This window comes from Bidens hawaiensis, unplaced genomic scaffold, assembly GCF_021521415.1.
Source record: "Bidens hawaiensis isolate Kalapana, Puna unplaced genomic scaffold, B.hawaiensis_p1.1 tig00044294_1, whole genome shotgun sequence".
Lineage (NCBI taxonomy): Eukaryota > Viridiplantae > Streptophyta > Magnoliopsida > Asterales > Asteraceae > Bidens > Bidens hawaiensis.
Window position 1 is genome coordinate 104,001 of NW_027497877.1, and position 26,836 is coordinate 130,836.

The following is a 26,836-nucleotide window of genomic DNA, read 5'->3' on the forward strand; positions in this document are numbered from 1 at the left end:
TCAACTCTCCCATGTTTACTTCTTTCCCTTCTTCAACTTGATTGGTTGTATGCTCACACCAGGCTTCTTCACCACCTTTTAATAATGTAAATAAAAAACAAATAATCAAATAACATCCAAACATGCATATTATATAAGTATAATAAAAATGAAAAAGATAAACATACTTCAGGCTGATTAAGTGCCCCGAGTGCGGTTGCAGGGTTAAACTCCGGCCCAAGAGGCATCCGATTACTCTGTTCAAAATGCTCCTTGTTCTTAAACGGATAAGGTAACACCTTCATTTGCAACTTTTCCGCCTACAAAAATACAACATTCATTAATTTCGTAAACTTTTTATAAGTTCACAAAATAAAAGGCTTAATTGCTTTACCTTTTTATCGACCTTTTCTGATATAATAACATGTTTAAGGTGTGCGTCAGGTCTTTTTTTAAGATCTTCATCCCTCTTCCTTTTGGCTCTTTCATGTTCTTCCACCATCCAGGCCGGTAACCCTCTCTTTTTCTGTTTGTGGGTCCAGTCGCCCCACCCGGGAAGTAAAACAGGCTTTTCAGGTTCCGGGTTTTCCTCATTCATAACTTCTTGTTTTGCCATTTCAAAATCTCCCTCCACGTCATCACCCGCAAACGCACGCTTTATGAGATCGTCTTGTGATGGTAATTCATAATCCGTACCCGATGTTATAACTCCATCTACCATTAGCGTCTCACCATCGGTATCACTATCTTCATCTCCATGCTTCATATTAACCGAATATTATAATAAAAGTTGAAAGAATTCAAAACCAATAACATATTAAACATGTAATGGTGTTATTATGCTACCTCTATGTCTGTTTCCTTGTTAGAAGCCAACTCTGCAACCTTTGACTTCTTGGCTTTAGCCTTCGACTTGTTGGCTTTAGCTTTTTTCTCGCTTTTTACCTGATTAGAATCATCATCCTTCATACTCCTCTTCTACATAACATAACAACATTGTTTAAAACAAAAAGATAAATCTTTTATTGCAAACTTCACATGACTTAAGTATCTAAGTGTACCTTCTTTGAGGTATTGGTTGAGAAAAGAGAAACTTCATATGCAATCTTTGGTCCTGAAACTTTGCTGATGTCATCAAACAATGGATCATGTCCGACTTCAGATTCCTCGCGAAGAATATTAGTGTCGATAGGGACATCTTTCTTTGTAATAATCTGGTCACGTTTATCCTTAACGTCTTCCGTGATGTCAGCATCATCTTCACTCTCCGAATTATCAAAGTAATTATCTTTTTCTTTGTTATTTACCTTAATCTTGGATTGTGGCACCGGTTTCTTTTGAGCACCAAAGACCTTTCTACCACCAACTGAACCAATATTATTATTTAAATCATCATCACCCTCCAACTGTTTTAAAGAAGATTCAAATTCTTGTAAAGCAAGTCTTGCTTCTTCATCCGCTGCATCTTTTTTCTTCTTCTGCCCACGAGCCTACGCAAACAGATTAGTTAAAATATATTTTATTTATTTAAAAAAATATAAATGAAATAAGTTTTACCATGAAAGGTAAAGAAAGGAGTCCTGATTTAGGTGTGTCATCGTCTTCTTCTAATAGTTCAAGTGTTCTCTTCTTTCCTTTTTCTAAGAATTTTAACTTTGATGCCTCATCATCATCATCTCCCGAGATGACATCATCATCATCGTCATCATCATCCATGCTGGCATCACTACTATCATCATCCTCATGCATTGAATTTCTTTTTCTAGTTAAAAGAGCATGTTGTTGAAGCTGTTCTGATATAGCAGCACGTGTTCCATCATCTTGAACATCAAAACCACGTTTCTTGATTCGTTTGGCCCATTTAGATGTGTTCTTGTGCTTTAAAGTCATACGTTCCTGTAATTAAACAAAGATAATAAATTAAAGTTGCAATTATTTTAATCTTTTTAAGAAAAGAGGTGATTTTTGGTTATTATTACCTCGGCTCGTTTAAACTCCTGCTTCACTGCAAGTTCTTTAGCAACTTCAGGGTCCATTTCAGTATCAGTGGACCCCACTTTTGATTTATCCTTCTTTAATAACCGACGATAAGTTTTGGATTTTATATGTTTAATCCTTTTCGACTTTAGTTCGTGACGGAATAGAAGATTACGCATTTTAGCAAAACGGTCTTGTCGTTCCTTCACGTCCTCTGCTGATACCTGGTCAAAGTTACAATGTCATAAAAGCCAAAACACATTTTTGTGTACAGCGTCACGCGGGCTCGCAAACGACCCAAACGAAAACAAAAAAACGAAGCATGTTCGTGCTCATTCATTTTAAATGTAACCAAACAAACAAATTGACACAAACAATTAAACAAACAGGGTTTTCTTGTTCATGTTCATTTATGTTCGTTCATTATGAAAATAAATGAACGGTTCACGAACATAAACGAATGAACATAACTGAGCTAAAAAGTTAAAAGTAATGTAAAAACAGTGTGTTGGGCCTAAAGAGTTATTAAAACTAGACTTGATTGTAATGAGCGAAAATAAATAAATAGATATATTAATGAGCCTAAGCTAACAAACTTAAAACACATATAAACTAACAAACATAAATGAATGTAACAAAAAATGTAAGCGACATACATCCGTTCGTTTAGTAAATAAACGAACATAAAATCAAGAGCTGGTAAAAAGTATACCTGGTTAAGTTCTAAAAGCCGTGCACCGTCACCCTGATGAGCATCCGAAAGTTCTTTAGCATTTATCAACAAATCCATTTTCTTTTCAAAGTCGGTTCGAGGCCTAAACTCAGAAACTATTGCACCGACAGTCGAATTGCCGAGATCTATATCTTCATTAAAGTAAATAGTACGTCTTTCTCGGTTTTCCTTCACTAAAGGCTCATACTCAGTAAGTCGCTTCTTTGTTTGAATATAAGCAGTTTTCCTATCAATTTTTTCTTGCTGCGGTTTTGGAAGTGGGGGTAATATTGACTTCGACTTTTTATCGAGTCTTGCAGCATCTTTTCTAAGTTTGCTAAATCCGGATTTCCCGTGAAGGGGGTTTAAAAAATCATCAATGGTAACACGCCCATCATTATTGATATCATGGGTTGGATTGCTTTCAGCTTCCGGGTATGATTCATATACAATAACATTACTTTTCTTCTTCTTGCCTGTAAAGTTATAACATAATTATAATTTGAATTTAGAGGCTATAGGCGAAGGTGCTTGAAAAAATAAACCACCTTCAAAAGCAGCACCAGGTAATCCAGTGATATCTTGCAACATTCTTGCATGCTTCTCGTCATCATAATCATCACCATCATCATCTTCTTCATCTTCATCATTGTCATCACGGTCTTCTTTCTTGAATCCTTCATCTCCATCTTCGTCATCAGATGCTACATCTTCATCCTGTTAATAAAAAGCAACATGCAAACATAAAATATGTGTGTCAAACTGATGAGTCAGCACAAAGCATCTTACTAGTTGCTAAATTTAAGATTTTTTACATTCTTAAGAACAACATTGCCTAACAATCACAAATCTCGATTCAATCAAAATGAACAGGGGCTGTTTGGTAGCCTCCTAAGGAGTCCAATAAGAGGCTACTTCTTAATCGTTCAGAAGTACAATGTGTTTAGTTCATTAAAAAGACACCTCTTGATGGTTAAGTTTTAGAAATATGCTGAATGATTCAGAGGCTATGCTGCAGTTTTGAAAGCGATCAATGGCTCAAGACGCTCATGATAATCAAAGACGAATAAACAAACCAAAGGTTCAAAGAACAATTTTCTTATAATATCAAACCTTAATCAAAAACTAATTAAACATTTATAAATAAAAATAAAAACTTGGGCCAGAACCGAGTTATTACAGGTCGCACATATCTTGGAGTCGACGGTTCATTTCTTCGAATTAGTCTTTCAATTCGACACCCACATCTGCCGATTGCGACTTAGTTGTTTCCCCTTTCCACCACCTCTTATGCTGAGCGGTCGAGGGAGCTCATCCTCCTCATATTCCACGAAATAATTATCGTTTATAGCGAAGTTTTGAGCATCAGACGTTGGCGTTTCTGGATCAACCGAAGATGAGGTTTTGGACATCTTTGGTTTCCGCCTACTTCCGGACGTGACGGGGGTACAACCCCCACTTAGGGTGACCACGAAGATGCTTCTAACAGTTTTAATGGACCTTCAACTTATTTCTCCAAATAACTCATCAATTAGAGGCAAAACTAAACAAATAATTCACACTTATTACCAACCTGAAGCAAGTAATTTATAACTATTATGAATTTGAAAAAAAAACTAAACCAATCATTCAAAATTATCAGCAAAATTTAATCATACTTAATTCATTCACAAACATATAACCAGAAATAATAAGCAAAAAGCAATAAAAGTGTAATGACATGATTACCTCAAAATCCTCGGGTAGCTCATACTCGAAGTTTTCAACAGGATCGTATCTTCGATTCTTCTTGGACTCTTCTTCCGGAAGCTTCTCTTCGTACTCGTACAAGTCGTCATCAGACCGGATGATTTCTTCGTCGTCGTCGTCGTTTCTAGGGTTTAGTGCATCCAGTTGTTTTTGCAGAGCGTTAGGTAAATGAGGTCCTTTTTTCCAGTTGCTTTGTTTATTCTTCTTCTTCTTCCTGTTAACCGGACCTACGTTCCTATTCCGTTTCGTCTCCGCCATCTTCTTATTCTTATTGTTACGACGGCGATTGACGTGGTGGCGGCGGCGGCGGTAGCACTGCTTCAGGTTATCGATGCGAAAGAAAGAGTGCTTGATTCGTGTATTGTGACTTTATATTTACTTTTACGGTTATAAAAGTATTTACAGAATTAGTCCTTGTATCTTCATTCAATTTGTAATTTTATTTGGATGCAAGGGAGCCGAGCTATTGAAAATTGCTTGTGAAAAAAACTCGATTGAAATGAGTCTAAGCAAGCCCGAGCTTGAGCCTAAAAATGAGCTCGTTTTTAAACAAGCTCAACTTCAAGCTTCATTTATTAGGTTCGAGTCAGCTCGCGAGCCTATCATTTATATATTTTTTTATAATATATAATAATTATTAATTAATAGTAATGTTATGGAATATACCTAAATAATATATTATGTTGTATATGGTATTGTAATGGAAAATATTATATGTAACTAGCTAAACTCGAGCATGAAAGAGTACTTACGAGCCAGACTCAAGTTTTAGAGATAGAGATCGAAACGAGCTCGAGCTTTATGTGAGTTAAGCGAGCCGAGCTCGAGCCTAGTCAAGCTTGGGCTCGGCTCGTGTGCACTCCAAGTTACTAGAAATAAATTTTGCACTTTTCGATTTATTTAACTTCAAATATTTGTGTGGTGAATTAGATTTTCAATTAGTTTGTCTCTTATGACATATCAACAGTTTACATGTGTTTGCCTATAATTATAGTAGTGAAGATTAAAAGATGAGAGAATATATTTATCCCCCACTTGTGGCTAGTGACAGTAGGCTTGAGTTATTCAATAGAGACTCAAGTTCGTCTCACTTATGCCACTTTTAGGTAGATATTGACAATAAAGGATTTGAGCTAAGACTTGTACAAAGTTTGTCAATTCGAACCCTGAGTCCACTTGGGTTTTCGTCCCACCGCATGTTACGCCAGAGAGTTTTGCTCTTATTGTGGCACAAAGATTTTCGAGTGCCAGTCGGCGGTCTGGTTTATCGAGAGAACGCCCAAGTCAAACTCTGCAACCAGCGTGAGTCCGGTTAAGACAACATAGTCTAGCCAGAATGGGGCATTGGGACTCTCCAAATTTAGAAAGTGCGTTAGCCTAAATACAAGCAAGTCGCCGTTCTAAAAGAAGAAAAATAAGATATTTTAGGCTTACAGCATTTCCCTCGTGTCTTACTTTCAATAGAACACTTTCATATATATGTATTTGTTTGTACACAAAATAGCAAACATGTCATCAGATCTTGGTTTGTAATCACAAACTTATTTTTGATGCTGACATAGCCCACGCACTCGTTGACATTGTCATAACCCATGTTTTTAAGTGAGATACTAAACGGCTACAGTCAAAGCTCATTCTAGTTCTTTAACACGAGAATGTTTTTAGACTATAGTATAACGGAACATTGACATTTGCATTGTGTGCATACCCAGCATACGCAAGGCAAAACACCAATTACAATCCCAAAACACAACATTTACATATGTTACACCAAAACTAACTGCATATCCCACAATGATTTAGCCGTAATCTCAAAACATGGGACTCTCATAGTAAAACAAACCCCTCAGAAAGCATAACGGCAAAAAAAGAAAACCTGAAGTCGCTAACGATTACCTCTTGAAATTAAAATTAACATGAACATAGCGCATCCTGATCTGGTCCACATTGTAAGCAATATACTCGTTGTATAATAAACTGGCCTGCATGAAACGATAGAACACTCAAAAACATAAATCCCTATTAATAACTCTATTTATTAAATAACTAAATAATATAAGGACAAAACCGGTTAATTAAACGCACCTTTGTACTCAGCTGCTTTTTAGGCCGTCCTAGTGGAACCACAACACCGTCTTCAAGAGTCTCAGTCTCAGACATATCCGGTGCAGTCACCCCAACTCCTTTTGTGCTGCAACCATCCAAATATTATTTAACCTTTAGAAATTCTTAATTAATAGTTAGTCAACAAAAGCCAAAATAGGATCAATAGTAAAACCTCAATTTCCCTTGTGGCAATTTGTCAGCATCATAATTGGCTTCTAGTAGCTCAGCCATGTCACCAAGTGCGACCTGATTTACAACGAAATCATAACTGATCAACAAACGGAACATTAAGTTAAATGAAATAATATTATTTATAGAAGATAAACAACCTCACACAAAAGCAGCACACCAGAAGAAGACTGTTGCGGTGCACAACAATAATTTGCACTTTTTGAAAACATGTCAGCAAAATAAACACCTTTTCCAAACATGTAGCCTGTTACTGGTGCTTCTGGTGGCGCAATTCGCAAACCTAGTATTTTGTTATTGAACAACATTTAGTCATTTTTGAACAAAATATATTAATAAATGGATAATAATGACCTTGAGACAAGATTCCCGTCCAATTTGCAAGCCGAGAACCATGCCACAACAGCATCCTATTTTTGGTATCTGAGAACTGTTTGATATGCAGTAATATCATTAGAACCAAAATAATCAAAATTTATGATTTAAATATATGAAGATATTTTTAGAATCTTGCTGAAACGGTCAGTTTCTCCGTGCCTTGAGGTTTTAAAAATCTGAACAATTTCAACACTGTAGTTTGTATGTGTCTTTGCATGAGTGTTCTTCATGTACTTTGCAATCTAATGATGATTAAAGAAAGATTATGCATAAGTACAAACAATTAAAGATGGTTAGCAGCTTATTATTTATAAGAGGGTAGAAGAAGCAAACTGACCATGTGAAATTCTTTGGAATCAGTTTCTACGGGTGTCAATTCACAAGAAAGTCTTTCATAACATGAATACAATGGGTCTCCCTGTTGCAATGAAAGATAAATATTTCAAATTGAATTAGTTTACATGTGAAAATTTAAAATATTACCTGGCCCCCAGTATTGTCCTCAAGCAATTTTGTTGCCACCTCAATTTCACCAAGAGCTTCAACCTTTCAAAAAACCAACATATAGCAATCATCACACGGCCTAAACACACACACACACACACACACATATATAGTGAGAGAGAGACCATTTCCAGCTTGCGTTTTAACTTTTGGGGGGTATCAATAATTAACTCTCGCATCTTTTTAAAACCAAAATCATGGGGAATAACTGTGTAAAATTCTCTGCAAAATAAAATAAAGCTTATTATGAAACCTTAAAAATATAAAACCTTATAATCACAAGAAAATTAATAACTCTGGTACATACCCACTTAATTGCTCAAGCATTTCTCAATCATATTGACCAATGACATCAGCAACTCTCTTCAGAACCTCATATCCCTAGTGTTTCAATAATGTTAATCATGCTATCATCATAAACGCATTAAAAGGGCAAAACATTTTCATAGAGAAAACTATTGCAGCATGGCAAATATCATATTTATAGGATCATATATTTATATGCTAAAGTAATAAGTGAACCGGAATCGTGAACTAAAAGATGAAAGTAACCTTAAATAATTGAAATAACTAACCTTCAAAATTGTAGCTTTGCTTAGCTTGCCAAGTGGCAACTTCTCAGCATTGTAACCTAGAACACAATTTCCAGTCACAAGGATAAAAACAGAATGCAAATTGCCATGTCAGCAAGCACAATACCTATTTCCATCATTTGCTGCTTCATCATACTAACATTACAAATAAGAGAAATGAACTTTGCAACACGCGCCTCTAATTTCGTTTCCCGAGGCTGAATTTCCAATTTAGTGCTAACCTTTTCTTGAGCCTGCACAAAATCATAAAACCTCTAAATAACATCAAAATTAACTATAAAAATGCGATCAACTTAAATATTTAAATCAACTCACAGTGGTTTCCATCCCTGCTTCATTATAATCCATTTCCAACCAAGTATAACACTTGGGGTGAGAAACAAAAGCTTTACGGTCCGACCAACAGTTCTTTGTTTTCGCATAGAACTTTTGTTCAAACTCATCTAATGCTGGCTGTACGCACGTGTAGGGACCATGCAACTTATCTTGACCCTTCACACCAACCCTTCCCCATCTATTGTAAACCATATATGTAGAACCATCATCTGATTCTGCATATAATTCAGTTAAATATATATAGTTAACAACATAGTTAGGTTATATGTTTAATTGTTTTATTATAATAAAAGAATTGGGAAGTAATTAGTAACCTAGTGCTTGTATGATATAAAACTTGTTATTGTTAGCTCCAACATTTGTTTGATTCAATGTAGCATCATAAATATCATCACCCTGCATTTAAAGTTTATATGATAAATAGAATATACTGCAGTAGTGTGATAAAACTTTGTTTTTTTGAACAAAGGTAAATATTACCTGTTGCAGTACATGGTATTGAGATTTAATATGATCCGGTATCCATTGATCCAATACAGCGGAACCTTTCTTTGTAGCTGTAACTAGCTTTTCCTTCTTGTTCTCATTTGAATCTTTTTGCTCTTCAATCTCTGAAGCCACCATAACAATATAAATACAGGATTCTGATAGATATACCATAAACTGAAAGATTGATTTTATTGAAAAACTAAGATAGTTGGCCCTATTCGAGAGAGGGTAATCTCCGACACAAGAATCAGTTGATAATAAAAAATAGAATAAATAAATAAACAAGACAAAGAAAACTAGAACAAGAAATGGACTACTTAAAACATAATTTTGGCAATTAATGCCTCCTAACATTCAGCCCCTAACAGTCAGCAGTCCACCCCCCACTAATTCGGTCCTAAACCTTTGATCCTGATTGACTAGGTCAAGGTAACTGAACCGCTGGGTCAACCCGCTGATAAGATGGAGTCGTATCAGTTTCCAAAACATGTTACAAAATCTAAAGCTTATGTATGTAACACGATTAATCTCATATTTTTTAATGTCCACCTCCAATACCACCCTTGGTTTAAAATAGCGTGAGCGCTCCAAGATGCTTTGGTCCCAAAAGCTGACATGTGCGCATCGCCTAAGGCGAATGTCTATGAACAACCAGACAAAATTCTACAATTTCCAGGCAAACTGGTCTAAAAAATATATAAAATGGCCAACCTGTCTAAAATCCCAAAAATGGTATGTTTATGTTGCTTGTCTCAGGCCCTCGCTTTTTAAGCGCCTTCGACAACTATGGCTCCTAGAAGGCAAAGGTGACTGTACTAGCTAGTGCGAGAAGCTGGATGTTACTTAAATCTAAAGAACTACATAACATGAACTAAAATGTACCTTAAGAGTAAAGCATGTTACTTAAGAGTATGTGCCCCCTTTCCCTTAAGAAATTCTTGATAAACAAGTAACTCACGCAAAACTTTCTCCATATATTTATCTATTTGTTCAAAAACAATCTCAGTAAAGCAAAAAATATGCCGTTACCTTCACCGATACTCGGATCATTTGTTTCCGCATCTCCACACAGCGTCTCTATAAGTTCTTTCTTCGATCCCGAAGTCGAAACACCACGAGCGGAGGCTTCTTCACGCAACTGCTTAACACTCAACCTCCTTAAATCATCAACAGCCCTAATTTTCTGATTATTCTCGCATTTCAAATCGTCTGTTTCCCTCGGTCGCTTTTCTAACCTAGAATTTGAATCCGTAACAGGAACGGACTCGTTACGAATTGCAGATTCAAGCCTTTTAACCTGGACAAATGTGAGTCTGGGGTTTAACATTTGATTATTTGGTAATGAAATAAAAAAGCGCACAAAGTTAGTTAGTGGTACCAGTGTGGTTTTGATGCCGGTGGTGGTGAGGCCTCGTTTGGAGAGTTCGTCTCGGAGTTGGTCGACTGTGAGCTTGCTAGCCATGAAGATGGTTGCAGAAGAAGAATGGGGGGTTTTTAAGTTGAAGGAAGTGGGTGTTTAAAAGCAAGCTTCCTGAGGAAGATCAAAAATAATAGCGAGTATGTGCTCAGCACGATTTGCCCGCCACTTCTTACCATTGACTTGCCGTGTGCCGAAGAGGTTTTTTTCTCATACATACGGTTTGGTTCGGGTTTAAGTCAACGAAAGTCAAAACTCGGGTTCAGGTTGTGACCGGTTTGAAGAAAGTGAAGGATTCATTTTGACCGATTTTGTTTGGTTTTGGCTGGTCTCGGCCCTGTATTTCTGATTGGAATTGGGTTCGGTTTTCGTCAAACCGGTTTCTAATTGGTTCCGGTTTAAGACATTCGGTTGAGGTTTTTTACAATTTGGATTTTGTTTCTAAATCACATATCAAAATTTAACGCATTTACTAAGGCACTTGGCGTAATGGTATCAAAGAGTTGGATAAGGATTTAAGAATTATGCGTTTAAGCAGCCCAACCGCCCTAAGCGCAAAAAGCCTAATGGCACCAACTATAAAAGAAGAACATGAACAATGTGGCAAAATGCTACTTCTACCCATTGAAGAACTCACTGTCATCGATCGTCGCCCACGCCCACCTGCCACCGACAGTCACCACTGCTACTACCACCTGCCACCAACGACCATCACCTCTGCTACCACCACCTGCCACCGACGACCATCGCCTCTGTATACATAATGTATCAACTACTGTATGTGTATAAATTTATGTGTTTCAATTTATTAATTATATGTTTCAATCATTGCGTACATCAATGTGTGAATTGCCTTTGTTTTATATTTGTTCAATCTTAAGGGGTAATTTTGTTTGTTTACGTATTTTTACATTCCAATTCCATAGCAAAATGTACAAACCAAACACATTTTGAATTTTCAAGGAACCCTTTAAATTCCAATTCAAATTCTATTTCCAATTTCATGAGCAAAAGGATCCCTAAGAGCATTCTGAGCAGATCATATATCTCCATCTTTATAATTACACTAAAAAACACTATCTTTTCTTTCTTATTTTTAAGTAAATAATATTTTTTTCATACATTTATCAATGCATTTCCTTTCTCCTCCAATCACAATTAATTTCAATAAATATTAAAAAACTATACATCATAATCATTGTTTATTTAAATTTACACATGAACATTAACATTAACATTTAAAAAACAAAATACACCCTCACATAATTTAGAAAGCTTCCTTTCTAATATAGTACAAGTGCAATAGTAAAAAAGCACGTACAAAGTAAAACTTCCTTTCTAATATATAATAATTTAAAGGGTTTGAATCAAATACAAATGAAATTACCATGCTAATTATGAGAATTAAGAAGAATAATTATATATACATGTAAAGTAATTATATATTACATCATAGTGTAATTATGATGTACTCTAAGTTTAGTACAAACATCATCATCATCATCGTACTTAGTATATCCCACCAATAGCAAAGCTATAGTAGGGTCTGAGGAGGGTAAGATGTAGACAGCCTTACCTCTACCCCATAAGGATGGAGAGGCTGCTTCCGGTGAGACCCTCGGCTCGATAGTAGTTTTGCATCAAGCCTTGGACATAAGGCACATAGCACTCAATCATCGGGACACCGGCTGATCGGTGCATGTACCCTTGTCTTTCGGCTATCAACGCCACTACATGATGCCTGATTAACCGTCCGTCACTTTTAACGTTATTTTCACGAGATTAGTAAAATAACGTCAAAATTAGTGCAATTTCACTTTTGCCCACCCGAGGGTTCACACATATATACATCATATGTGCGCACCGCAAGCAGGGCTAAAGTTTAGTACAAACAAAAGAAGATAAACCTATGCTACAAACGTAAAGGTTGTAATATAAAAGAAACAGGTGAACCCTTTATAGCAACCCAGTTGCCCTGAGTGCAAAAAGCTTAATGGTGCCATGTATAAAAGAAGAACACGAACAATCAATGTGGTAAAATGCTACTTGTAAGACTTGTAACTTCGGCTCCAGATGTAGCACAAAAACAATCACAAGCCAAAACGTTAAGTTTGATGTAAAATAAAGTTAATTTTCCTTAAGGACCTTAGGTTAGTGATTTAGAGTATTAGATAAGATTTTGACTTTGTAAGTGGTTAGGATCAAATCAGGATGATAGAAAAGAATCACAACTCTTTTGGACAGTCAAAAACAAATATGGTCTATGGGGCTGTTTGGGTCCTTGAGATTCTTTATTTTCATCTTTTTATAATTTATGAAGAAAAATCATAAGTTACAAATGTGTAACTTATTAATATTTCCTCTCACATTATAGAAAACCCAAACACCGGCCTCAATTGCACATACTGATATGATCATATGAAGATTTTTCTAACAATATATATTTTAAATAAATAATAAAACGTCATTAACTTATTCAAACTACGAAGTACACACCGTCCCAGATATAATCACAAACCATGTGACTTAATTATAACAATGCTACAATTACAAACCTAACTTGATAATTATAAAACCAGCTAGGTTCACAAGTTACAACCCCCACCATCATCTAAAAACCAACGTTAGTTAATGCTCCACGTGCTCCTCAACTCACAAACCAGAACTCAACTCCATGATCTTCTCATTCCCATCTTCCTTAATCTCCACACTTCCTAACAACTCATTACAGTCAAACCCACACCCACACTGCGGCGACTCCACAAACCCACTAATATCAAACCCGGCCGACAATATCCCAACCGACAAGTACAACTCATCTCCATCGCGGCTCACTTCCACAATATCCAACCAAAAAAACAACACTTTGACACTTATACCCTTCAAGCTGCTGATCTTGTCTTGACTTATGACTCCACTTATCGTGGACTTGTACTTAAGGTTGTACCCTTGAACGGTATAAGAGCATGTGTCCGGTAAGTACACCTCGAACTTGCCGGATTCTTCGTCGAGGGTGTACCCGGTCACTCCGACGGGAAGAAGGCCTGCGGGGAAGCCGTATGACTCGAGTGCTTCGTATGCGGTTAGTGAGGAGATGATTGGCAGAGATGAAGATAGGAGGAAGATGGAGGTTAGGGTTAGCACAAGGGGCATTTTGGGAAACTTGAGAAGTCAAAGTTGTTGACTTGGAGTGGTATTGGGTGGTGGGTGGTTTGGTGGGTTGCGAGGTGCTTGTGTATTTATAGAGGTGGTTTGATGAAATTTGGTTTTTGTACCTACCACTTGTTTTATCTTGTGGAAATGTAATATATTTTTCCCAGTATCCACATGACCATTTGAGACTATAGGAATCATTTATTGTTTGATGTGGAAGTGGAACTAACATTATTTTGAAATATAAAAACAAGAAAATGATATAAAATGATTAGACAACCTATTATTGATCATTCAAATCATACATAACACTTAACACAAGAGGTTATTAGACCGTCTTCTTTTGGGACGACGAGGCACTGGCCCATGAGCCATCCTTGTTATCTCTCCTATTCCACGACCCCCTTATTCCATATAAACAACCTAGCTCTCATAGGTTATTTGTGACGAGTGCCCCCCCCCCCCCATCCTTGAATTCCAGATTTGCAACGCTACTCTCTCTCCTATCTCTCTTCCACGCTTGGGTTTGTTAGGCTTGGCAGAAGGCTCTAAGGCACCTATTCCATATATGCAAGTAACATACTATATAAAACGGGTTTGTTTACATACATGATTAGACTCGAAATTCTTTAGTGTGGATACACAACACGAGAGGCTTTTAGACCGCCTACCTCGGTGATGCCCACGCATTGCCACATGAACAGACCTCCTTATCTATCATATTCCATGGCCCTCCATTTTCCACGGAAACAATCTAGCTCTCCCTCACACTGTGTGACGATACACTGTAACTCTCATAGTCTTTCTTATATGTCTACAACGTCCTCCTTCCTATCTCTTCCACACTTGTCCTTGTGGGGGTTGGTAGAATGCTCCAAGACGCCTTTTCATACCGCCATGCTTGATGAAATGAGCATATCAAGTAAGATGATAAAAGTGGGCTTAAAATTGGTTGGTTCAAATTAAAAAAACGGGTAAGGGACGGTCTATCTAGGTGTACCGAGCAAAACCAATGGTTGCTTGGTATAGTATGCTGACATACCAAAAAAATGTGATGGTTACTTGGATTGTTATACAAATTATAGATATTTATAACTTCCATGTTTGTCTTGTATTCATGTAAGGTGGTCTACAATGAAATGTAGCATATACTAACAATATATAGGGGCGAACCTACCTATATAGATACATGTTTACAGGAACCCGTTAACTTTTGAAAATTTACTAGAGTAGCTATACAAAAATTTATAGTGAACCTATTAATAAAATTTGGACTGAACCAATACAATGAAATGAAGAATGGTTCAATTGGCAACGGGATTGAGTTTCAAAGTGCAGGTTACAGGTTTGAGTCCGGCCCCACATTCTAATATTAATGTTTAATGCAATCCTTAAAAATAAAACTAGAGTTCCAATTTTAATATAACGTGCACAACCTCCATCACTGTTCAATTTTCACTACCCAAATACCCTCTATCTTTTAGATTCGTCTGCACTGTTGTGTTCACGACCATGGACCATTGCTGTGGCGCTACCTATCGGGCACCTCAAGTTTGTTTGGTGCTATATTTTTTGATAAATTAACGAGTGTACCCGAAACATGCGAACCCGATAGAAACCCGCCATGTTGTGACAAGATTTTATAATCAACTATAGGGTTGAGAATACATAAACCCCTCCCAAACCTAACCCACTACCATCCCTAGCATACACCCGTGCTAACATTTGAACGTAGAGATGCAAAAAACGGTTGGCCGATTTTAAAAATATCGGTTATTAAATGAACCAGTTTTTGGTCGACAACAATTCTAAAACCAATTAATCAAATTTCAACTAGAATAAAAAATCAGCATGCAAATAACCGATTACAATTGGTTCCTGGTACAAAATCTAAAATAGGTCACAAACCTTTGCATACAATTTGGTTAGGACCGAATTTTTGGGTAGAGTGTTAATCGAAACCTGCTTGGCTTTGTATCACTATTTCAATAGATGGGAAAAAAAAACCTAGTTTTGGACCAAACTTGACCCGGAACCGGTTCCTACCCAGCCTGACCCGCGTGGTATGAACTAGGTTCCGATTCCTTAGAAAAATCGTACCTGGAACCAAGCCCACCTCTACCCGGTCAAAACCCAGACCTGACCCAACACAAAACTTAATAAAGCCCTGTAAACCTGGTCAAACACCTGACCATACTTGGAACCGGTTTCTATCTGACCCAGTAATTGAATTTTATTGACCATATCCAAAACTGACTTCTACCCAGTTTTGATTCCTGAAAAAGTGAAAATACCCAATTTGTGCACCTATAATTTGAATGCAATTACACAGTCACAAAGACACAAAAAATATCAGGCTGAAATGTTTCATAAAATGGGTCACTTAAAAGCCTAATAGGTTCCAAAGATTGGGCCTAAAGAGCCCATACTTAGTTTTCTTTTAGGCTGCGTTAAAAAACCCTAAATTTGCATTTGCATTTGCATTTCTGTGTTGGACACCACATATTTGTGCCTCCTCCGTCGTCGTCGTCGTCGTCGTCATGGTATTGCCATTCGCCGGAACCCTAACTCCCATTTCATGTATGTCCGTACTTATCATCTGTGTTTGATACATTATTATGTTAGGGTATCGATCTTGTTGCCGGTGGTAAAAGCAAGCGAACCAAAAGAACGGCCCCTAGGTCCGACGATATCTACCTCAAACTCCTCGTCAAGGTATTATTATTATTGCTATTATCTATTTGTACATTATGCACAATGAGTTTGTCGTAATTGAATTAATGATTGACTCAGTTGTATCGGTTTTTGGTGAGGAGGACTGGAAGCAACTTCAATGCGGTGATTTTGAAGAGGCTTTTTATGAGCAAAGTCAATAAGCCTCCGATTTCACTCTCTCGTCTCATTCGTTACATGTCCGCCAAGGTATTTGCTTTCTTCCGTTATTTGTGTGCTTAGATATTATTGTATCAACTAACGGTGGCGTAAACATCGCTAGGCACTAGTCGGGCAGTCCTGGTAGTGATTAATAGGGAATGAATTGGTATTTTTATATGTAATTGTTCAAAATTATATTTATATATATATATATATATATAATGTTTGTATTTATATATTTATAAACTCATTTCTACATTTGAAAAATCTATTTTTGCATAACTTTTGGGGATTATAAATATAAACTCATTTTTTAAACTTTTTTTTGTTAAAACGGATTCTACATGTCAAAACCTTGAAAATTGTTATGTAAACATGAGTTTTTTACTTGTAAAAATAAATTTTTATGATTTTTTACATGTAAAACACGTGGTTCTCTGCTTCCCCACTTTTATAAAGAAAATTTTAGTTCATGGATCTGGGTGGGAACTCGGGCTAACGGGTAAGAACCAAGGTCCATTTTGGTGCGACTTTGTTCAATTCACCGACTTTTTGGTGCCTAATCGTGATTTTAACAATACCACCAACTGATTACTTTGTGCTTTGTACTTTGTGGTTTAATTTATGTTTGCGAAATTGTGAATTTTGTTTAATCAGGACGATAAGATCGCTGTGGTCGTGGGAACAGTTACAGACGATGTTAGGGTTCATGAAATCCCTTGTTTGAAGGTAACTGCATTGAGGTTTACCGAGACTGCAAGGGCTAGGATTGAGAAGGCCGGTGGAGAATGTTTGACCTTTGACCAGCTGGCTCTTCGTGCTCCTCTTGGACAGAACACGGTATGCAATCTTATCCTGATAATACCATGTTACATTGAGTTAAGATTTTTCTATCAGTGTTACGTATTTGATCTATAATTAGGGTGTAAACACGCCAAGCTCGACTAGGCTCGAGCTTCACTTGTCTAAACTTACGTGTGTTTGAGATTGACTTGTTTGAACTTACATGTGTTCGATATTAGCTCGTTTTAACTTACGAGTGCTCTAGCTTATGGCTTGTTTCAACTTAAAAGGGCTCTAGTTTGGCTTGTTTCAAGCTCTTTTTTGAAGGATCAAGCTCGGCTTATGGGTCTTTTTTCAAGCTTGATCTTGGCTTGTTTATTACATTAATAGAAAATAATTAAAATGCTTTAAGCATTTTTATATATTTCGAGAAAAAATCTTAAAGAGTCTAATTCAGCCTGTTGTACGAGTCTAAACTCGGCTCAAACTTGTGGGCAGTATCTTAAACGAGCCAAAGCCTGTCTGTGCAGTGTGTAATTAATGCATAGAAGTCTTAACAGAGTTAAAATTATAAAAAAATACACATGGCTTGTTAGTGCTCGACGGACCTCAAATAGAGCTCGAGCTCGATATTTAAACGAACTTCATTTGAGGTTTTTTTCAGCTTTTTATTGATTCGATCTCGAGTCAGCCGTGAAAGGGTTGGCACTCAATAATGCTGTATTATTTGTTTTGCTTAGGTTCTTGTTAGAGGACCAAAGAATTCACGTGAAGCTGTGAAGCATTTTGGTGAGGGTCCTGGTGTGCCACACAGTCACACCAAGCCTTATGTGAGATCGAAGGGAAGGAAGTTTGAGAAAGCTAGAGGTAGAAGAAACAGCAGGGGATTTAGAAACTAAGTCATCAATATGCTTGATGAATCCTTTTCAAAGGTTTGTTTTTAAGGTATTTGAAATTGTGTTTTTATTAAGACTTGTAGCTGGATCTTGTGTGGTTTATTATGATGAAAGTTTTGTTGTTGACATTCGTCTTTCTTCTGGTTATACATTTTCATACTTTCTGTTTTAAGATGGTTTTGATAATCTCAAGTATAGTTGTAAGTATGTTTTTATGCTTAAAAGGTGTACATGAACCAAGCTAAAATAGTTTCAGTTTAGTGTTTTCAGCATCAAAAGCCTTAAACATGCTTATCACACGTTTTCGCTTTTGAGACGTAAAACGTTTTGAAATGTTTGTGATTCATAAAAGCAAGTTGAGTGTGTTTACTGGTGTGCCAATGGGGTACGCGACTAGTGTATGTTTGGTTTTAAAAAAGTTTTTTTTAACTAAGCATGATTTCAGAACCATTGTTATTCGTCTAAGGGGTTGGTTTTATGAAGTAATTACTGATTATAATTTACCGTTTTTCTTCTTTATAAATCCCAATTCCTCACAAATTCACGCTACTTTCATAGAGTGAATTGCTTCTCGACCTTCTTTGTGATTAAAAGTTTCGATATTAAGCTGATGGCTGTGAACTACTTAATAAAACCTGTAAGGTTTTCACTGTACTGTACTGTACAATTATCTTGTAATGTCAGCAATTTACATAACCAGATTTGAAGGTGGAATTGAGTTAGAATAGAAGAATTACAGCAGTTTACATAACCAGATTCGGAGGTGCAACTTAACTATGTAGCGATAGATTACTTCGGTGAAGTTTTTATTTTTTGAACAAGCCAGTAAAAATATAATAAACCTTGTACAACTCTCGCCATGATACAATCATTCTACACAACATTCCTTGTCTCTTATTTGGCATTGACATCGTTTGCGACGGTCAGAACATTGTATTTCTCAAATGTAAATACATCTAGGGCCTCTATTGGCGACAGTCCTCTAATCTCTGAACCAGTTAAGGATCATTGTTGGCGCACTTCAATATGCTACTCTATCAAGGCTGGACATTGCTTTTGCAGTTGACAAAGTGGTATATCATGCATGGCCTATCATAAATCACTTGTCTGCAGTCTGAATACTATGGTATCTGAATGACACTATTAATCATGATCAACTCATTCAAATATTGAACCCCTCTAGTGAGTAGTGACTACACAAATTGGCAAAAGATAGCACCCCTGCTCAAGGACCATGGGTTTCGAACTTGCTAAGGGTAAATCCGCCTTCATTAAAAGCTTTCGTAGGATACCTCGGCTGGCTAAGAGGGGAACCTGTTGAAACTTAAAAGATTTAAAAGTGTGCTAGTGAAAAGAATCAAAACTCTTACGGCTGAGTAAACAAAACTGTGACTGTGAGTATGATTTCAAAATTTTAAAACTAAGACAGTATGCTTTTATCACTTAAACCATTCATATAAATAACCTTTAGAGATAAAGTCATGATTGTAGAAGTCGCTAGGCACTGCCAGGTTGACCGAACAGGGAGTTACAAGTACTCGGCCTAGGCGGGGAGTACTCCAGCGCGATTTTTGCAAACATGGATAAAGCTAACTCTGTCATATGAGGTGGTGATAGTGTTAGTATTGGTTATGGTTTTGCCGTACTATTCAACTACCCTATAATTATTTACGAAATACTCCATTTTATTTAATTGCCGTCGCATTTGTTGGATAATTAGATGAATGTGATACATGTTAGGCAGATCTTTTTCAGCTTTGGTCAGCTTTTGGTGCACCTAACCGTTAAGCTTTTAATACAACTCAATAGTCAATATCATAATAAACATGGGCAAACTTAAAAGTCGTACGTATTTCATTTTCATTTAAAACTTTAAAAGATAACTTTTGTATTTTATTAACGTGTCCAAATACAAACTTGCAATGATGTTGCATCAAGCTTATTGAATTCAGAACTTAATACTTTTTAATGAAATCTAAAATATGGTTGTTGATCTCTTCTGGCTTCTCTTGGTTGATAAAGTGAGCAACACCTTCCATCACCACCACTTCTTCCAGTCCTGGCACCGTTTTCTTGAATCCACCACCATTTATGTACTCTTTCGTTCTGGGAAAGCTGTACGTTAGATCCAAATCCCCTGATGAATTTTACTGGCACCAATATCTTAGATCCAGTCCATGCCGCACTTAACTCCCAGTTTCTGCAATTCAAACTATTAATAAACCACAAGAGGATGTATATGCGCACTTTCGTATTGTTGATACGAATTTAATTCAAAAGCTAGGAGAGTCCTACATAAACTACCTAGAGAAAGACAATTGAGTTGGACCAAAAGTAGGAGTAGGCCTGTAAACTAACTGACATTCAGTAAACTGTTTTCAATGAGAAGTTTGTTTATTTAATAAACAATCAGTACACGATATTTATTTGGTAATTTATATTCATGAGCGTCTCTTTATGTTTGTTTACATAATAATAAAAAAACATGAAATATTATTTGGGTGAGTCATTTGCTTGATGCTTTATATTTGTTCATATGTGTTCATTTATGTTCGTTAAATGTTCATATAGATTTTAAATGAATGAACACAAACGAACACGTACATATTCATTTTTTAAACGTATGAACATGAACAATAATATTTGTCTGATTAAGTATTCATGTCTGTTTAAAGTTAAATGAACATACATGAACATGCCCTTGTTCATGTTCGTTTACAGGCCTAACTAGTAGTACTTACAAATCAAAACAACGATAGTAATTAAATGGTCCACGGAACCCTGTGGCACGAAATTTGGATGCAAAGTAGTCAAGGTCTTGTTCGGTGAACCAAGTAGGTAAAGTGTATGGAGCAGGATTAAAGAACATTGCATAGTCTTTGGGTAGCATGGGTGCTCTAGGATTTCGATTAAAGAAAGTACGGGCAAGTTGGCTTTTGGTATCAACTTTTGCAAACTCTTCTTCCCACCCAATTTCCTGTTAATATATGATGTAGAATTAGCATAATAATGTATCTTTACAATATCATGAAGATAACATCAAATTGTTTGTGCAAATGCCCTTTCCTAGATATAATCTACATTGCTTATGTGCGAAGATTATTGTAAAAAATATACAATTAACGGGCAAATGACTAAAATATAGATTTTAATAAGAATGCATGGTCAGCGGTGGATGCAAAGTTAAAACTTTACTTTCGAAAGTGTGAGTGCTAGCAACTGAATATATAAATACCATACGAAAATCATGTATAATATATAAATAAATAATATATGTAACACTTTTTTTTCGGTGTCACACAAGTACATAACACTGGCACTTAGAACATCCGTAGTGGATGACATTATGTGGTGTTTTGGAGCCGTAATGCCTGGGAACACCGCCCCTCAGGCATTATGGATAACATTATGGTGAGGAGCGTCACGTATATAACGTTGTGTTGGCTCGAATTTGGAGGATTTTGTGAGGGAAAGAGGTAGAGAGAGGGGGGAGGAGAGAGACACGTTTTGGGAGTATTTTCTCACTACACCCACTTTTTACAAAATGTTCAAAAGCTGACGCCACATGACGTAAAATGCCCGAATGTATCTAATTTTGACTACGCATAGTCTAATGACTTAAGTACGCCATTGGCAAATATGAAGCACAAAGAATATATTGTTAGTCAATATTCTCTTCACATTTATAAGCATATTTCACCTTTAGGATTCCTGGTGTGTTTTTTGTGTTTACAAAACCTTTTATCTTACGTTTGAATATGCGTATTGTTTTGTCATTTGAAAGATATATTTGTTAAAGTAACCTTTATCTGAAACTTAAACTTAAAATTTTTATTATTCTTTATTACTCACTTCAATACGAAATTTAATAAATAAAAAATATATTACTTAACAAAAACAATATATATGTGTAGTAGCTTTCTCTTTATTAAAGCATACATTGCAACTTGCAAGGGCTCTGCAGTTTTGTAACCCGGGACTTGTAATATATTAAGGGAAAATCCCTTATTCAAGTTGTCTAAACTAAACTTCTTATTAAAGTTACTGATTTTTTTATTTTTTTTCTAAATCACTTAACTTAAATCAGGCACTGTATATAAATTTTTAAATTCTTCTTCATATATGCTAGTTTTCCTTTTTCTTTATATATAAAATTTTATATTCTTCTTCAAAAATGTTAATTTTCTTTCTTTTTTTTTTAAATCAAGTAATGTTAACAGAGAATATTAATTACTATTCAAAAATTGAAACTAATAAAATATTATTAAAAAATTGAAATACTTGGTACGTAGTTGGTTGGAATAATTGATACATGGTTTGATACATCTTTCTTGGTTGATAATTTGAATAACCTAATAATGTAGTAAACATAGCATAACTTTCACTACTTTTGAATTAATATTGATTTAAGATTACGTTTTTTACTTTCACAATATACAATGAAATCAAGAGTTTTGTATTTTCTTTTTCTTTTTACAACGATTGAAACTACCCTCAATATCTGGGGGAGCCTTACTAAGACGGTATGTTAACCGTCCATACTAATTTTGTCGCTCCACGTCTGACCCACCCAAGAACATCACCAAGTGGGAAGCCCACCTCTGGCCAGTGAGAAATCCCCATTTAGTCAGATTTCGAACTCAATACCTTAAAATCCCAAATCTTAACCATCACCTCAAACAATTAAAAAAAAAGAAGGCCAACTGCCAATAGTTTGTCTTTTATTTTGTTGAGTGAGATATTTTTCTTATAGTTATCATCATAACAAATGGAATAAGTATTTCCATATATTAAAAATATCCTAATGTATGACTTTCCTTATAAACAAGATTAAACAAAGTATTCCTATTATTTTCATGACAGTAATATTCATATATATAATTTCCTTAAAATCATCACCTGGAACCTGCAGATGTAGAAATCATCCCCAAAAGTCTGCCGAAATTGCTCCAACGGTTTAACCAAAGGATTTCTCGGCCTAAAGACCACACTCATGTTAACCAAAGCATTGATCCGATCAGGCCTAAACAAACACATGTACCATGATATAATAGCACCCCAGTCATGACCAACCAAGTAAACCTTGTCCAAACCAAAATGGTCTAGCAAGGACACCAGGTCTCCTACTATGTGGAAAGCCGTGTAACTGGTAGTGGATGCAGGTGCTTCCGTGTCACCGAACCCACGAAGGTCGGGTGCGATGGCACGATAGCCTTTGGAGGATATAAACAACATCCGGTGACGCCAAGTGTACCATAGTTCGGGGAAGCCATGGATGAAAAGCACCACAGGGCCTTCGCCGATTTAGGCTACGTGCATATTGATGCCATTTACTTTGATGTTGTTATGTTGTATTTTCTCCATGTTGTGTGTAGGTTAAATTTTGTGAGGGTGGGCTTTATATTATTGGTGAGCGATGGTTACTAGACTTGGATAAGTATTGTCGTCCATTTTGTAAGGAAAGGGCTTTATAATATTATTATTCAGTATTGTCGGGTAGACTAAAGTCTAAAGGTAGAATTATATTAAAAAGGTTTTTAATGTTTAACTAAGCTCGTTAAATACTTTTTTTTCCATTTTAAAGATTTTTTACTCTTAAAATGGTCATTTTCACCGACCTATTTTTAATACTAATTTTTCTTTTAAAAATTAGCCAACCATAAGACGTTGGACCGCCCCCTTCTCCGCATGCTATCCACCCAAACTTAGAGCCAATGTAATCGAGTCATTTGCCTGCCACTTTGTGCGGCCCAACCAAACTTAAAAAAACAAAAATACTGATGAGATACTTTCAAACGTGTATAAACAGGCGGTACGATGATCTCTATTACGCTGGCACAGAGGGGACAAGCCGGGTATTTCATTGACACGTAGCTCAATAAGCGTTTAAGACTTTCGATCATAAATAAGAGACCTCTCCAAATGGTAAAAGGATTCTGCTATCTCAACTCTCTCCCTGTTACTCATTACTTACCATACGATACCGTTTCTCACACCTAAGGAAGGTTACAGGAAGCTCCCCCTTCCAGTAACCGGGCTAACGGCGTTGTTAGTTTTGCAGATCTAGCTCGCTCGCTCTGGAATCATAATTTTTAACATCGTTAACCCTATGGAAAATACCCACATGGCCGTCTAGCTAGACTCTGGTTTAGAACCTTGTTTCATTAGTGTTCATTTCTTCGGTACGCCTAAAATCCTTGCAAACTTTGGGATTAAATTCCATATTTGCTACAAAAATTCAATGATCCATTAACGGAGTAATTAAACATATCAACCTAATTATAATCTGTTTATAAACTTTATATAAGAGCATTCTCCCGTTCCCTAAAAATATGTGAGGGAGATTTGTAAATTATATGGTATGGTTATGAGTGATTGTGAATAGAGAAGAGAGAAAATGTTATAGGGGAAAGTTAAATTTGGGGTTTCACTGTTCATACCGTATAATTTTTTAATATTTTTTAAAAGTGGCTGTGAGTGAAGGAAAGAGAAAAGATAATGATAAAAGTATAAAAAGTATTATTTAATTAAACAGAAGAGAGAAAAAACAGTAATTTTTAGTGTAATTATATGATATATATGGATATAGGATAAGAATGAGGCTAGGAATGCTCTAAGCTATTAATGTTAACAGTTTTAACATTCTTATCATAATTTCAGGATGTGTCATGGGCACAAAGCGCCATCATTATAAATCGTTGAAGCCAGCCTAGGCTTATGAATTCAAAGGTTGCTTTGCAATAACAGAACTAGGCCATATGTGTGTGTATATATATATATACATATTATTTTCTATAGGTTTTCCAAATTTAACGTGCCATTATTTTCAGGTTAAAGGTTTTGAAACAACTACTACATATAATGCAAGAACCGGTGAATTTATCATTAACAAACAACCCATATGAATCTGCTCAAAGGTATTGAATTGGAGCTGCTGCTAATGTAAGTGGGCTGCCTGCCTGCCTTTTCTTCATATATATTTAATCTACATAGAATCAATTATCAAATAATCAACTTACATAGCAAAACAGTAAATCAGTAATGTAACTTCCACATGCAATCATTATATTATGTTTGCATGATCATACAAAAATAAAATGAAATAGAGGAAACAGTGATCAAAGTATCAAACCTGGGTTTTCACCCCTACCATTTCACGTACACACCAAACCAGCTATGCTGGCTTTTCTTTTAACACATATCCAGAATAAAGTTATATAAAGTTTACTATATGCATGTGGTAAGATCTAAATGGATATTCATGCTTTCTTAATTGCTATATATATATATATATATATAGGGATGGGATCCAATTAAAACTCATATTATAGAGAAAACTTAAAAACCCATACAATCACCTTAAAACATGAAAAAAACCACAAAGGATGTATATAAAAAAAATGAAGGTGGGTTTTTTAATAGCCAGGGGCATTTTCGGGATTATAATACAATAGAAAAAACAAAACCACACCTCTTATTCAAACTTCAGCACTCAGCCCCCCTTCCCTCACACACGACCTCTGCGCCGGAAAATTAGGGTTTCAAGTAGAGCAAATCGACGACAGAATCAGGCATCAAACAGCGGTTAAACAACAGGTAAACAAGCACGACAGTTAACCTAACATGTTATCCCCATTATTTAGCCGTATATCGCATGTATTACCGAAGTTTGTGTTGAGCAAATACAGTCGATTAGGCTCAATACAATCGATGATTCAGTCCGATTTGCATATAAAACGTCAATTAGGCACGTTACAAGTACCGATTGCGTGCATAACCCGACGATTAGGTGCATAAGTGATGACAGCCGTTAATCGATGCTCGATTTCGCATAAATAGTAAATTAGTGCACATACGCAGAACAAGTTAAACATAGGAATGATTTTACAATTATAATGCACATGTGTAGTACACTATAAATTAGGCGTGTCAACATGCATATTTGATTTTGCTAATTATCACGCGTGATTGCACCTGTCTGGATGCATATACATTAGACGTGTAATCGATGCTCGATTTCGCATAAATAGTAAACTAGCGCACAAACGCAGAACAATTTAAACATACGAATGATTTTACAATTATAATGCACATGTGTATTACACTGTAAATTGGGCGCGTTGACATGCATATTTGATTTTGTTGATTATTACACGTGATTGCACCTGTCTGGATGCATATACATTAGATGTGTCAACCGAACAGAATATTGCCATTACATGGTTGAATATACAATTATAATGCACATGTGTAATACATTATATGTTTGTTGTGATGTTAAATATAAACGCACACGTTGAGTACCGCACATATGCAGCACATGGACCGCGCGTTTTGATGCATACGTGCTATATACACGCCGACATACGGTTTTATATGTAAATGATTTCATATGTTGAGTATCTCACGTATGCGTTAGGGCATATACATGCTTGTTTATAAAACACATACGCAACCGCATGCCGTTTAAGGTTATAAAATGTTATGTAAAAATTGCATGAAACATAAACAAATGACTGTTGTTTTTTCGTAATTTAGGTAATCAAAACGATAAAAAAAAGGAAGATAAAATCAAGAAGAACTGGCTCGCTAAATGCTTAATGACAACAAAAATAATACTACTGCAGTTATGTATCATGACAATAACGTTTAAGTTTCAGGAAAAGGCAAGCGAAAACGTGATACATACGACCCGTCGAAG

The 26,836-nt window shown here is 36.1% G+C and overlaps 3 protein-coding genes and 2 pseudogenes across 4 annotated transcripts; 1 reads left to right on the top strand and 4 right to left on the bottom strand.

The window, feature by feature from the left end:
• On the bottom strand, window positions 1-4,675 carry LOC143594892 (U3 small nucleolar RNA-associated protein 14-like). Its single transcript, XM_077074084.1, has 10 exons — window positions 4,397-4,675; window positions 3,217-3,385; window positions 2,669-3,144; window positions 1,959-2,180; window positions 1,537-1,875; window positions 1,041-1,469; window positions 826-957; window positions 374-739; window positions 168-299; window positions 1-75 (listed from the first exon to the last, which is right to left on the bottom strand). The coding sequence occupies exons 1-10, from the start codon at window positions 4,673-4,675 to the stop codon at window positions 16-18; spliced, it is 2,604 nt and encodes an 867-aa protein (XP_076930199.1). The 3' UTR covers window positions 1-15.
• Window positions 4,676-6,309: 1,634 nt separating this feature from the next.
• On the bottom strand, window positions 6,310-10,489 carry LOC143594893 (poly [ADP-ribose] polymerase 2-like; annotated as a pseudogene).
• Window positions 10,490-13,081: 2,592 nt separating this feature from the next.
• Window positions 13,082-13,582, bottom strand: LOC143594902 (uncharacterized protein At5g01610-like). Its single transcript, XM_077074091.1, has one exon. The coding sequence runs from the start codon at window positions 13,580-13,582 to the stop codon at window positions 13,082-13,084; it is 501 nt and encodes a 166-aa protein (XP_076930206.1).
• A 2,615-nt stretch (window positions 13,583-16,197) lies between these two features.
• Window positions 16,198-18,153, top strand: LOC143594894 (large ribosomal subunit protein eL18y-like). Its single transcript, XM_077074085.1, has 4 exons — window positions 16,198-16,297; window positions 16,376-16,504; window positions 17,114-17,296; window positions 17,980-18,153. The coding sequence occupies exons 2-4, from the start codon at window positions 16,442-16,444 to the stop codon at window positions 18,136-18,138; spliced, it is 405 nt and encodes a 134-aa protein (XP_076930200.1). The 5' UTR covers window positions 16,198-16,297; window positions 16,376-16,441; the 3' UTR covers window positions 18,139-18,153.
• A 1,840-nt stretch (window positions 18,154-19,993) lies between these two features.
• On the bottom strand, window positions 19,994-23,499 carry LOC143594899 (epoxide hydrolase 1-like; annotated as a pseudogene). The gene is made up of 3 exons (XR_013146431.1): window positions 23,035-23,499; window positions 20,877-21,112; window positions 19,994-20,335 (listed from the first exon to the last, which is right to left on the bottom strand). The product of XR_013146431.1 is annotated as an epoxide hydrolase 1-like (transcript).
• Between the last annotated feature and the right edge of the window lie 3,337 nt (window positions 23,500-26,836).